Consider the following 15,385-nt stretch of genomic DNA (forward strand, 5'->3'; position numbering starts at 1 on the left):
ATGGGCAGAAAGAAAGCAAATAGTAAAATGAGAAATTGCCTTATGCGATTACAAATTTGATTTTGAGTTCTAAAAGAAAATAATTATTTGTTTCATTGACTACTTTTATGCATAACTATAAATGTATTTTTTTTATAATTTTGTCAACATAAAAAAAAAATTTAGCGAAACACAAACTGACATTTGAACAATTGTGTTTTTTTTTATACTGTTTTTTCAACTAAAAAGATTTTGACGAATACAAAATCAATAAAGATTCATAAACGACGTCATTGTATACACGTGCAGACTAGAAAGTTAAGATTTAATTAAATCAGTCAATCGTACGATAACGATTTTTAACAAACTGTCCAACGCATGCATGCGTGCATGTCAACTCGCGCACTCACACATACGCGAGGACACGCATGTACACGCGCACGCGGTAGCGCTCATCTATTTTCAGAATGTAGGCCAATTAATCCCGCCGCATTTTCGGCATGGAGGAAAAACGAAAACATTACAAGTGTCTCACGGAAATAGCTGCGGGGATAAATGTCCAAGTACCGGTCGGCTCTCCGTTCTTCGGTCTCTTGCGCTCTTCCTATTCGTGCTCTCTCTCTCTCTCTCTCTCTCTCTCTCTCTCTCTCTCGTTTCTTCTTCGCTAGTACGAGGGTAGTGTCGCATAAACGCAATAATTTAATATAGAACATATGTAAGAGTCCGCTGGTTACTTCGACACACCGCTACCCTAAGAGTCGCCTGCATGCGTGATATGTAGACGTTTATTCGATGATGTACAGGAAATTCTACTTATTTGCGTGCGTATTCTAATTATACATCCACAATTAGATTTCGAACTTAACTTTCCTCTCACGAACATTCTACGTTCAACACTATGTCTCTCTAATGTAACTTTTTAGTTGGTATTAACAATTTAACGCGTGTTATTTAGTTTGAGAGAGACGTTCAAAATCAATTAATATGTAAGAGTTATCAACTAACCCATAACGATGTCTTCGCTACATTTTGCATTAAGTGTAGGCAGAAGGCACCAAGAGGCTCTTGATCTTGATGACGATAGCTCTAATGGCGTTTACACGAGCAATATTCAACGTTTACGAGCATATTAACGACTCGTAGTAAACGAATGTGTCTTTTGGAGAGGAGTGTTGAGAAACGCACTGTTATACGTGACAAGAAATAAATTTGTTAACATTTAATGACACATATGAGTGACAGGTATCGCTATTGCGATATATTTTATGATTCAAATTAAACTGGAGTAGGGTAAATTAAATTGATAATAATCGTCGGATTAAACAATTACAATTCGGAATCAGATAAATACTTGCGAAGTAAATACCGTGCGAATATTAATCCTTTCATACAATGAATGTAAATGAAATTAAAAATTAGTTCTGTTATTTGCTGTTATGACGCATAATAAATCCGTCGAACAATAACATTTCAAGTAGGATTTTATATAAAATTATGAGAAAACTAAAGTCTATTCTACAATTGTGTAAGCGCAGTTGTATGTGATAGTAGTTGTAAGAATAGATCAATCACTATTGTAATTATAAGAATAGTCAAACATTCTTGTCGTATTCGGCTGTGATATCAATTTTTACTACTGCAACCACTTACAATGCTTACGCAGTTGTAGAATAGGCTTAACACGACGAATAAAAACGGACACGTGTTATGTAGTTGTAAGAATAGATCAATCACTATTGTAATTATAAGAATAGTCAAATATTCTTGTCGTATTCGGCTGTGACACTTACAATGCTTACGCAGTTGTAGAATAGGCTTAACACGACGAATAAAAACGGACACGTGTTGAAAAGAATAGCCATACGAGTTTTAGGACTTGAGAAATAATCTAATTTCAAATTTTAATAAAAACTATTTCCGTATTTCATCTCATATATTTTATGAATAAATTGTATGCAAGTGCAACCCAAACATACTCCTGTTTGTATTATAACATATCTGTTAGGATCTAATTGTCTAAATCTCCATTCAACAATTTTTTATATTTCTCTCATACTCTTCTGCTTTTGATAACGCAATAATTCCTCGAAATAAATGCCATCTCTCGCCGAATAAGCGTAAGGGAGACAATGATGAATAGAGACGGGTCGCATATTTCACAGAAATTGACAATGGCGTACGTCTTTTCGAAGCGATCGACAGTATGATCATTTTTTTTCTTCTTTTCTCTTTTTATGCGAGCATTTACGGGCTGACGAAGTGTCAGAGGGAACCTCGGATGGGAAGTCAATTACGAAGATCGAGGCCGCATTGTGGTGGCATCGAGGCGGCCCTCTCTTGGCGTGCCAGCGATCGAAATTGCACAGGCGGTCGACCGGAAAATAGGGCCGCGCCCTCCAACGCGCGATCTCCTGCCTCCCGAATAATTTATCTCAAAACGCATCACGCCGCATCGTCTTTGTGGCATTGTCGAGAAGCGAGGGACAGAGAGAGAAGCACTCGAAAAAGCAGACGGACGGAGCGAATAATACATCATGCACCACGCGAGAACATGGTGTGCCGAGAGGATCGATCGTCGGAAAGCGACCTGACCGCAAGCTATTGACAGGAGGATTAATCTCAGCTCCGTATTGCGGATTGCGTGATTGATAAACGTATTGAAAATAGGTAGTAAACGACAGATAATCGACGAAAACATGGCGAGCCGAAATATCTTTGTATCTCTTCACAACTCTATTAAATTCCTTAATCAAATCGCATGTCATAAAACACTCGATACGAAAATAAATATTAGCAAGACATGCGTTTTAGAAATGCACTTGCATCTTGTATGATTCAAAAAATATAAAATATATGTAATGTGGGCACAGTGAAAGAATAATGCATACGTAATGCACAGTGCAACATATATAAATATACGTATGTATATTTTATACATATAATAGGAAATACAGAATAATTCATTTTAATCCCAACAGGAAAATATTCAGAAAATATAGAATTTTACCAAAAAAATATTCCAAATAAAAACTGTATAATATAAAGGAGATGTTCAATATGATGACATACACATCCTCCTTTATAACTTTTATTTGAAATATTTTTTGGTAAAACTGCGTATTTTCAAAATATTTGTCCGAAACTAAATCATCCTATATATATGATACGTCTAAATACAATATGACAAACAGAAAATGTTACATATGCTCAAAAATTGATTCACTTTCATCACAAAAATCTTTTTTTTCAGTTATCTCAATGAGACTACAATAAACTAATTGCACATACGTTTGATATCAAAGCCTCTAAAGATTTATCATTCACCTGGCGAACGTCAGAAAGTTAAAAGAGCGAATATTCGATACACACATGGTAAAGTGTGCATTTATATGTACGATATAAAAAAACCAACCAAACAGCCGGGTATAACGGCATATTGGATTTATTGCTTTTATAGTCTTCGTGCCGGATATCAAGTACCTGCCCGAATCCATTGTTTGAAGGCTCAAATGCCTTTACGTTCCGTCATATAAAAGTTCTTCTCTCAAAATCATTTTTTTTCTCCCGAAACACAAATACGCGTGTATTGATATTTTCTACATTAAATAAATGAAGTAAAAATGAAAATGGCCAGTCTATCATGAAGTATCTTCGTAAATAAAGATTCGCAATACTAGCTCGATGGAGGTTATTGCCTTCATGGTATCAAGGCTTATTCACGGTATACGTTTTACTACTGACACGGAAAGGGCGGGCAAGCACTAGATGCGACAAAGCATTTTTTTGAACCCTTTCGCTTTCCGGGCGCTGTGCAAACTTTTAATAGAATTTAAAGCATACAAGTGGAATCAAGTTTTAATTTCAAAGCTGAGATAAAGTTTTTAGAAACCGGACACTATGAAAGCCTTTAACCTAAATACTTAATCGAGAAGCAATGAATTATCGTGAATTCAAAGATGTAAAAATGTTACACTCCAAATGTGGAAAATTCTGTAACTATTTACAATATCAAAAAATTAAATTAATAAACACTAAAAAATCTGAGAGAATCTCATAATTATCAAAAATCTCTTTCCTCGTAATCGGTAAAAAGTTGATCGAATCGAATTCCACTCTACGTTAATAAAAGTAAATTCTACAAAAAAGGTGCATTAAATAAAGCACAGAAAGAATATAAATCAATTCTACGAAAACTTCGATTCGATGAAAGTAATTTAATTCAATTTTCTCTATCTTTTTACGAGAAAAAAAATAAAAGAAATTACTTTTATTTCATTAATACAAAATTGTCTCTTCAGATGTAAAGAGAAAATCCAAAGACTTTATTAAATACATCATATATATATTTTCCAATCAAATCTCGATAGAAACAGTCTTTTTTAGTTATCTCTTATCCTACATTTTATTTAACTTACTCGACGTCAATGAAATGACACTCTGTCTGATTATTCAGATTCTGTGAGCCAATTCGCTTTGCTCTTTTAGTACAGTAAATGCGACGGATAATCTCGTTAATTTCTACGTACATCCGAAGATTTTCGTAGGCAGACGATATATCGTCTTTACGCGCGCGAGCGTGCGAGCGGTCGTGGGGAGAAATGTTGCACCACAGAAGCGCGCTTGGGTGGGCTATCTATAGCGGTGAGTGTAACCAAACGGAGACTCGAATGTCACTCAAGGATGACAAAACTCATTAATACCGATCTGCTTAATGCCCCGTCTCATGTCCGACATTAATCTGCTTAAAAATACCTGCCGGGGTCCGTTCAAGTGACCCGCCATTTTGGATCATCCGTGTCGGTTTACTTTGTAAGACGCGCATCGGTATGTACCCTCCTGCTCTCAAAGATTACGCGACACGCTCGAGACACGCCGATCCTACCGTTAATATTCCGCGCAGGCTGTCGCCTTCGCTCTGGAAATGCTCCCCGAGCAACTACGGCGAAGCGCAGCAGTTTGAAAAGGAAACGGAAACGACGGAAGTTTCGGTCGCGACTTGAGTCTTATCACTTCTGTTTGCGCCGTTAAACTATTTTAGATGAGTTCACGCGACCAATTGTGATGAGATATTATTTTTGTATCTGACCTATAACCGCCGGTAATATCTTCGATATCACTGTACGGTAGTGACTTATGGTTTTCTGCATCGCTTGATTCCTTCGAAAGTGACAAGATTGAATTTCCTACAGAAAAAATCGTTTTTTAACTGAATAGAAAATTATTAACTTATCAAATATAATCAGTAAAAAAATATATACTTAACATAATCAAATGTATTTTTTGTTATTCACAACTTTTAAAAAATCACCCTTTTTGGACTAATTGCGATAATTTTTTTTAATCACGCTCTGTGTTATAACGTTTTAATGATTTTTGTGTTATAGCTCAATTTTAATAATCGATAAAGTAATGTTTACCTAATTCATTCATAACAACTCAAAAATTATGTTTTTTGAGTTACATCTTATTTTTAAAGAGAATCTGTAAAATTATCAAACATTTTGAAAAAATATTATCTATTCTAGATAGATATTATTATTTTCAAGATTATTTATAGTATAATCACAATTTAAACAGTCTTGAAAAATCTGTAATATAATATGCATTTCCAAAATTAATAATTCACCATAAGTTTCAGTTTCTTGAAAATTTAATTTAATTTACATTTCAAATTACAGACGCGATTTAAGATTTACATATACAATTAATCAATTAATTAAAATAAAAGAAATACCAAAAATTTTCCATAAATACTGTCTCCATTAAATCTTTATTCAGTGAAAAGTAATTCTGTTCTTATTATAGAACCTGTTAAAAACACATTACATGGTTGTTTTGAAGCACCGACATACATGTACCAAAATGTACCAACACTTGTCTACATATTTTTACGAAAGTACGATCTATTTTTGCTCGATGTGCACGCGAGACAACGCAAATTTGATCTTATGGGTTCTTCAATCGTGAGGCTGCATAACGACTTGTGTACTAATGCTGCCTTATGCGATGCAGATGTTGATGATTTTTTGCGTGACAGAACGAGTCATGAGCGACGAGAATTTGCGAGACTACGGATATACGGTGCACTAATCATTTCGCTGTTCCTTCTGCGTACCGCAGAAAAAATATCATATGATCTTTTTCTAACAATCTTTCTGTGCCACGTGTGCTGCATAATAATAAAGGCATAATCTATAGCGTATAAAATATAAATTAAGGATCAAATAGTAATTAAAAGACGGACGTACGCATTACGTCCTTCTTTAGTTTATAATATCTTTATTAATTTAATAAGTAATGGTAATGAATTTTTCCTTTTAATTGGAACATTATTTACCAGAAACTTCTAGTAAACAATGTAACATCAGCAAAATGATCGGTAAAAACAGGAAAAATTTTAATTCTTCTACTAAGGAAGGTTGCATTCAAGGATCGCGCTATCAATGCGATTACATCATTCTATTCTTGTTTTACATATAATGAACAATAAAGATAGAATGACACAATAATGCTGATTGCGTATTCCCTAAACATAGTCAAAGTATGTAACTGAAAAGATAAAAATAAATTAAAAATGTATATTTTTTCCACGTGTGTGTGTGAACTTCATATAACCCACCACAATATAACCATGAGATTAATATTTAATCGCATTTTTTTTTTAATATTGCAATATTAATTTTTGCAATATTCATTTTTGTATTAATATCTATTATTAAAGAAAAATAATCGATATTATTTCTTTTTTTATATAATTCATCTCAAGGAGGAGATATAATCATTTAATGTAATCGTAGGACAAAGTCCCTGAAATCATTATAAATTTCATATGAAATTCCTATATATAATCTCTGATAATTACAAGTGCAACCACGAAAAATCATTGTATTAGATAAAATTGTTTATTTTACCAAATGACTTCATATGGTTCATATATATAATGAAGAAAATTATTTGTAATGAGATGAAATATTACGAAATCAAATATCGTAACTAATGGTTATCCCCTTGTAATTCACATACGTATGGACACACAATTCTAGTTACGGTTGCTAAAAGATCATGTATAAGGAAATAAGGGAGGCCAAAATGGTGTCTCGTTAATGGCTCAACCAATTAAAATTCTTCTTTTTCGTGAAATGAGAGGAAAGAAAGGATTCTCTCTCTAATTGATCCGCTTTATACGTTATGTAAAAGTCTGTGCTTGCGGTCTTAAGTACTTTCCCGCGAGAACCTAAATTTGTAAGCAACCGTACGCAGGGTGGAATGCAAGTAATACCACTCACCGTTAATTGGTTGAAACCTTGCCAAAGGATCCGAGAATTGCCGAAGTCTGTCCGTCACGTACTGTGGCGACTCTCCATTCTGTAAATAAGAGAAGCAATGTAGAGCCACACTTACTTTCTCTCTCTCTCTCTCTCTCTCTCTCTTTCTCTCGATGTAGCTGTTTCCGTGTGCGCAACGTTTCATCTCGCGACGTAAATGAAACAGAGCACGTCGCAAGCATATCATTCACAATAGAGACGAACGTGCTCAGGAATAATGGATTCTCAATAGGGGGGATTAGGAAGACGACCGATTCAAATTAAATCAACTAACTATATCACGCGAACACTTCCCGATAGGAAATCATCGATCGCGCTTAATTCTCCCTGTAAGTGTAAATAATAATGTTTTGTTTTAATTATACTTTCTACATTTCATCCGTTTCTTTCGTCTCGCCTTTTTCAAAGCCCAGACAGGTATTTATCTTGTTTCATTATAATTTCATAAAATTATAAAGGTATTCAGAACACTGAAAATAATATTGAAACCGACTAGTGTTTTTTTTTGCATCGCGTGTTATAATAAAATTATATACAACTTTATGCAATTTTTATATCATATTCTAGTAAAAAGTCAAATTACAAATATAAAGACTCAATTTGTGGATAAAGTAAGAATCTAGAGATAAAGCAAAAATATTTTTTAATTTTTATTATATTAATAACAATTATTTGTTCCATTAACTCTAGAATAATTTTAAAATAATTCGGATTAAAAAAGAAAATGTTTTCTTCGTCAGATTTACGAGTAATAAAATTTTCGAGTAATAAAATTCTTTTCGCCTCGCTTTTTACGATGATTCCACTGTTTAACGCGATTGTGAAGCGTTTGTGAAGCAACCAGAGAAAACGTGTTCATTGTACAAGCATTCTATGCAAAGCGATATAAAGTATGTCAACGGCGCAATAACGTTAATTTCATTTTAATTCGTGTAAAATCGTAACATTTAATACTTATTAATTATAACTATTAAAACATGACTTAATTAGTTATTAATATTACAAATTATTAGTTAATTTATTATTCATCTGCGAGATCGCTCAATTGCTTTTTCCGCTGCAGTTTTGTTTTTTTTTCCTATTTTATTTTATTTTTTTATGAAAACATTTTTTTAACACAAGCAGAAACGATCGTAATATTTAAATTTTAAAGTAGGAGAAACAAAATATATAATTCCTATTACTTCTTCGCTAAAGAGAATCGAGTGGAAAATTTATTGTAACACATTTCAAAGCCATCAATTAATATTTCTAACGAAAAAATAAAAATAAATATAGTATATACACTTATATTTTCTTTTTATTATTATAAAAATGTTAATCGACGTGGATAATGCGTTCGATGAAAAGAGAACAGTTAAAATGGATGGATAAAACTGAAAGATACAAAGTTTAAGAGTATACATATGTACACACATTTCGAAGGTAGATCTCAATAAATATCTTTGTATAATTTTGTTTCAAACTATTGGAACTGTGAAACGTGAGACGTGATATCTTTTAATCATTCGAAACTTTGTAGTGAATTAATCCGACTTAGGTTATAGCAAATATAAATTCCGGTTGTATTCGAGCAAACCATTAATCCGACCGTACTTGAGTTTATCCTATGGTCGAGGATCATCCTACAGATATTCGCGAGCGAAGCGTGACGACGATAGGCGGGAAGCGGCGATGGGTGGAATCGCTGGAATTATCGTTACCCAATTTGCTTCTCCAACGCCACGCGGCCCGTACTGGAAGTTCGCGAAATTGGGTCACCACTGGTGCACCAGCCGGCAGAAAGCGCATCGACGGATGCGCAAATTGAAAATCGAATGTATCGTACACTTGCTCATCGTTTCTCGTTGTTTGAACCAAAGTGCGAAATACAAAACGATATCATTTTCGCCAGGTTTGATTATTTATATACAATCGTTCAATACGAATATTATGTAATGATGAAAAAGATATACATATCTACCTGTTATCATATTTCTGTTAAATGAAAACAGATTTTAAACACTGCACGTTGTAGAAAGAATAATCTATTTGAAGATACTCGTCATGTAATTATTCTTCAACACTTTAAAATTTAACTACATGGATCAAAAAAGGTACATCAGTAGCTTTATAAGTAAACTGTGTTGGGCATATAGTTTACTTATAAAAATTAATTGTCACAAATAGTCACAAATACTGATTAGGTTTTGAAAAATGTGTACAGCACGCGATCAAATTTTATATTTTAATCATATTTTACTTCATATTTATATAATTTATATAATTTCATTACTAAAATAAAGTTCTCTTTAATAAAAGGGGGTTAGTTTTTCTGAAACAAACTAATTTAAAAGAAATAATAACAAGTGTTAATATATGATTTGTAATAAATCGTTTCCCTCAATAAAAGATATTAAGTAACATTTATGATATACCAAAATATTTAAAAAGGAATTGAAAATTAGGAAGCTAGAACGACCAAAGGAAACGTTTTCAAAACTGAAATCACCAATAAGATACATATAAAAGCTTATCAACTTCATTGTGTACATATTCCGATTTCGTCTCAAAAGCATAAAACGTAATGCAGCTTCTCCAAATAATGAGAATGCACTATGACAAGCCGACTGAAGCTGTCTCTAGCCTTGTCGTCTAAGTACTTGAGTTACCAACGTATATGCCAAGAAAGTCATATGAAGGATGATTCATGACTATGTGGCATAAATTTAGGATTTGCACTCCGACATAATTTCATCAAGAAATTTACCTAAACACGGTTACTGTTTCGGAGGTTACGAAGCTATACGATTTACGCCGCAAAAAAATTACGAGAGTGAGACGCGAGAGATGAATTAGGGATGCTCGCGCGCGGAAATATCTAAGCGTCGATTAACGGAGAATTTCATTGATTGCACTGAAGACTATTTTTCGATGAGTTCGCCACGTTCGTTCCAGAAATCACTGACCGCCGCATTTTGCGATCAATCCAATTACTAATACCTCGTATCGCATTCAATTAATCCGGCCGCGTTCGAAAGCCCTTTCGAACAGCTCCCGTGATGCGCATTACATAGCATCGCGTCGTAATACAAACCCATGTAATCACGCCACGTAATCATGACATAATTGCGGTAACGCGTGTGACTGTGAACAGTGCGTGAATTTGGTTCTAATTAGATGATAAAGTCACGTAGCGTAAGGTGAGATGATTATCGAAGACAAAAAGAGAAGGAAGAAAGAGAAGCAAAGAAGAAATTTGTACATTCAAACAATAAGAGCTGATAAATCAAGTAAGTAATTATTTTTTTTAAAGAGAAACCTGTAAGACGAATAAATTAGATTTACGCGAGTAAGTAATTAACTTCGACGTAAACTAATTAAACATTTTTGGTACACTCTTTTGTGATCTCCCTTAGATATGGGGGGGGATCATCTGTCTTCCAGGATTTGGAGAACCGCAAAGAAACGCGTTCTCATGTATGTCTTTAATGAATATTTGTAACGGCGGCACGGAGCAGAATAGTTTTTCGCCGGCGGACTTATACTGGTCGTCGTAAACCCCGAAGGATACGTCGACTCGCGGCTACAATTTAGGGCCGCAGGCAAGCCGAGAAGGCTTTACCGAAACAGAATGCTCCCGGGTCGAAATGCGGTTACTTTACTAATCGTAGATTCTGGCAGCGATATAAGCGTCTCACCGCACGCTTACGCAGGCCGTACGAACACGCTTAATGTACACGCCGGCGGCAGGCGCGATAATGCACCCGCGCGGATCCGCGCACGACTAAATAAATTCCGGATAATCACGCGGCCGGGAATACGAGGCGCGCTTAAACGCGAGATATTCTCGCCGGAGCGTGAACCTCGGATTGCTTTGCGTTTACCGGAAATCTCCGGAGACGTATGAGCGAGGAGGAATCGCCGACGAATGCCTCGCGGTGCTTGGCGAAAGCGACTTTGACAGTGCGTGAAACATCCGCTTGTCTCCATTTGTCTCACACCACACGTATACTCGTAAACTCAGCGAAGAATTTATCGATTCCGCGGGACAACAACGAATCACACTTATGAACATCTAACACCCGCAGTTTTGTCTTAAGAGTCACTCGACTGTACAGTATATAAACTATTTTTTTTTAAACATCTTTTTTTTATAAATAAAATAAATTCTATATGTACAAATTTGATTATATATATTATATTATCGAAACAGTCGTGTAAAGATAATAAAAAATTTACGCAACGATATGTCAAATTTAGAATTCAAGTTTCAGATAAAAAGAGGTTCCAGCTTTTTTTTATCGATTATCTTTTGATAACCTCTGGCGAGCCGCCAAGCGACCCGTCGTCGTGTTATATTTAATCTTTAATTTGTATCAAAATAATTCAATATGTTTCTCAAAGGGAAAAGTCTAGACGGCAATAATGATTGCATTCGATCTATAAACTCAATGTCGATAAACACTACCAGGCAGTACTCCAGAGAATAAATGTATCGTACAGCATCTGTGCACCTATCATGAGCATGTCAAGAACATCAACAAGGAATTTAAAGATTTTTCTTATAAAACTTTCTTTTTTAGATGTATTTGTACGGCATTTATTAATTTCTGACGGTAGACCTTTTGCTTACGTAAAGCTTTGGTCTCATCACAGAGTAAAGTTTGTAATATATTATGCAGATTTAAATTGTTGCTGTCACGCGAAGAGCCGAGCTCTGGCAACACCCACGTCATATTTTGACCATCGTTCATCGTAACGTCAGAAACGTCGGAAGATAATGTTAATGTTACTTGCAATTTATAGTTAGCTAAGTGATCTTGTATCGATGAAATTATCACTCCAAAACGAAGGATTGAAAGGTTGTCATCGGTATCTCCTTTATGTTTCTCGCGATGTTTCTCTTCGGGTTTATGAACAATCGGACAGACATAGAGGGTTCAATTGATATGAAAAAAATTGTAAGATCAAAAAGTAATAAAAAAAAAAAAAAAAAAAGTAACCGGGGATGAGGACTAAATTGGTGGAGGGCAACGAAGCAGAAGTTAGAAATCAAAGCTTAACAAGGAAGCGATCGTTCTTGTCGACATTGAAAGCTCGTTTTCCCCGTCAGTGGCTACCATCGGAGCATAGTGGGTGAATGCGCATCGGATGCATTCCGGAGGTGGGGTGTGCGAGGGTGGAGAATGAAGAGTCTGTGATCGGGAATCGTTTCTGCACGAGGAGAAAGAGTTGGCCGCGCTCTATCTCCACTTTTTCCCTTTCTCTCTCTTCTCGCGCTCGCGTATCGATCGACGACGATGGCACGCCGGAATGCCAATCGTCCATTCGGCCTGCGAATTCGCTCCTCTTCTGCTTTTGTCCCTCGTTTACGCCCGCGCTCTACGGACAGCGACGCACCCCGATAAACACACCCTGTACACATTTTATTCGACTCCGTATCATCTGTTTGTCCTCGGCGCATCTATATGCGGCGTCGCGGCGGACTATTCTCGGAGTGAAAGCGATTCCTCTCGCTCGCACCGCTCACCGCCACCGTGTGTTTCGAGAAACGCTCCGACATCCAGCATGATACATTCCGCCGGCAGTGATATACGTTCGCCGTGGAAATCGGGATAAAATGGTGTATCCAGTTGTATCGGATGAGGCAACGATCGAAGATGAAAAATTCGTCAGTTTGCAATAACAGATACGCGAATGCATGCCAAAAAAAATCTCTGATAGAAAAACAATCAACGTAAATCTCTCTTTTCTCTCACTTTCTCTCTATGTCTTTTTCCCTCTCTTTTCCCATGTTATTTTTTTCTCTTATTCAAACCGATTCTTTAGTTCTAATTCAGCCTAAAACAGATGTAAGTTGTACGAAAACGAAATTGTAAAAATGAACTCATTTTGAATCTTAATTATTTCATATAATCAAGTTAGGATTTTTTTAATTCAAAATATTCTCCTTTTAAGCTTTTCATGTAAACTACAGGTATCCCAATGTGAATCTGCGGGAATATTTCTTATGAGAAACGACCGATGAATTTGATAGATTAAAGCTACAGCCAGAATATTCATGATTTGTGATTCATAATTTGCGGAAGATTAATAAGTGAGATTAATAGTGTGAATGGAAAAATTCGTTGAGTTTACTCGTGCTCATCATTCGTGCCAATTCAGCGGTTTTTTGGTGAAATCGAAAGCCACAGACCAGCCAATTTGTGTTCGTTCGTGTATATGTATATAAAACTTTACTATTCAAATGGTAAACTACTATAATTGCAAATAATATAGAGATCTCAGCGAACACAATGAATTGCTGCAAGTCTACTATAAGTCGTGAATTGCAAATCATTAATCGCACATAATTAGCATATGTATTTCGAGGAAATTACCGCTACATCAGTGCCAATCGTGCTGCCTGTGTACATCGAGTCGCTAACACGACCTCGGTATATCCGAGTATTAATATCGGATGAAAATCCCTCGGAGGCAGTTCGCGTCGCGCTTAGGGTCAAATAAGTTTGCCACCGCAACAGCGGTGGTCGGCAAGCGAGGGGGTCGGCGAGCAACGGGGTCGACGAAAGTGCGAGACAAATTGATCCTGGGGCTTTGTAAGATGCGGCTTGGACCGCGGAACGTGAACTCGCTCATCGTGTCTCATAGGAGGCCAGAGGCTGTTCGGGGCAAATGAGTAAAAGGCTCCCCGAGCTTCCTGCGCGTCGTAAGAGTACTGGCACGAATGGAGGGAAAAGGGATTCCTGAGCGACCGCAGGAATTTCGCGGTAATCTCGTCGTCACGACGCGCCGCGCTGTCGCGTTCATGGAGATTCTCTTCTTTCCTCACAGAGGTAGAAGGGGCAGGAGAGGGATTACACAATGAAATATATATTTCTCCGCTCTTTCGCGCGCGAACACGTCGACGCACCCTCGCTAAATATAAGCCCGCCGCCTTGCACCGGCAAAGTCCCACAAATCACAATGCCACATAAAAAAAAAAACAACGCGAGGAGGGAAAAGAGATCTCCCGCATTGGATCCATTAGGTCAACTCCTTCGTTTACCGCTCTTATACCTCTGCTAGTATCCTCTCACCTTGTTGGATGAGAGAGAGAGAAAGAGAGAGAGAGAGAGAGAGTGTGTGTGTGTGTGTGTGTGTGTGTGTGTGTGTGTGTGTGTGTGTGTGTGTGTGTGTGTGTGTGTGTGTGTGTGTGTGTGTGTGTTACAATCTGGATTATTCGATAATGCCACTTAAGAACATTTTAAGTGTCAGACCGATAAGCACGTCTACTGTCTCTCTCAAGAAAAATAAGTTCGCCAGAGTTCAATTCTACTTTCGTTACAAATCGTACAGATCTGTTTCTTTTTCTTGGCTACAAAAAAGGGGCAGATAATTTACACTCTGAAGAAAAAGAGTCCATTTAAACTCTTCTTCTGCCTTTCAACCCGAACTAGATTACAACATTGAACAACAATGACAATTTATTGAAATATAAGATTCTTAAACAAATTAAGAAAATTCCTTCGAAACTTAAAAGCTGAAGAATTTTTATTTTAAATTATTTAAATTCATCGATCGCATAAGTTTTAAAATTAAATAGATTTGTTACATTAATCGCAATTTATCATAATTGAATATTTTCTTATTTCTTTTCGATAAATATTTACGAAAATAAAATCCGTTACTGTGCATATCTATACAAAATATACATCTACGTACTTTGATAGATTGTAACAGTAGATAAAGCTTGATCGATCGATTGTAACGCGTCGAGAGTTCGATGAAAGAGAAATACAATTACATTCCAATTAATGTCTGAAATCGGAATGGCTCCGAGACATCCATTCGCGGTGTATATCACTGACCATCGCTGGATATAAAACTTAACGAACCTAGCAAAATGAAAACTTTTATTCGATAAGTTTGTTATTGAGATATATATATTCTCGTCAATTTTATGCAGAAATTCTGCAAAATCATGAAAGTAAAATGCCACGTTTTCTAAACTCTTTTATATAATTTTTATAATAGATTATATATGCATATATAATATATTATTTTATAACTTTATGTAAAGTTATAATATTATTTCCACAAATATATATATATATATA

At 35.9% G+C, this 15,385-nt stretch overlaps 1 protein-coding gene across 1 annotated transcript in view; it reads right to left on the reverse strand.

The window, feature by feature from the left end:
• Positions 1 to 5,013: 5,013 nt before the first annotated feature.
• Positions 5,014 to 15,385, reverse strand: part of nau (myogenic-determination protein nautilus) — a 17,078-nt gene continuing 6,706 nt past the window's right edge. The window contains exons 4-5 of the mRNA XM_018551747.1: positions 7,266 to 7,344; positions 5,014 to 5,162 (exon numbers count right to left, since the gene is read on the reverse strand). Of these exons, the coding sequence (XP_018407249.1) occupies positions 5,014 to 5,162; positions 7,266 to 7,344 (228 nt within the window). The remainder of the gene's footprint in view (positions 5,163 to 7,265; positions 7,345 to 15,385) is intronic.

The sequence above is a fragment of the Cyphomyrmex costatus genome, unplaced genomic scaffold (assembly GCF_001594065.2).
Source record: "Cyphomyrmex costatus isolate MS0001 unplaced genomic scaffold, Ccosl1.0 scaffold146, whole genome shotgun sequence".
Taxonomy (NCBI): domain Eukaryota; kingdom Metazoa; phylum Arthropoda; class Insecta; order Hymenoptera; family Formicidae; genus Cyphomyrmex; species Cyphomyrmex costatus.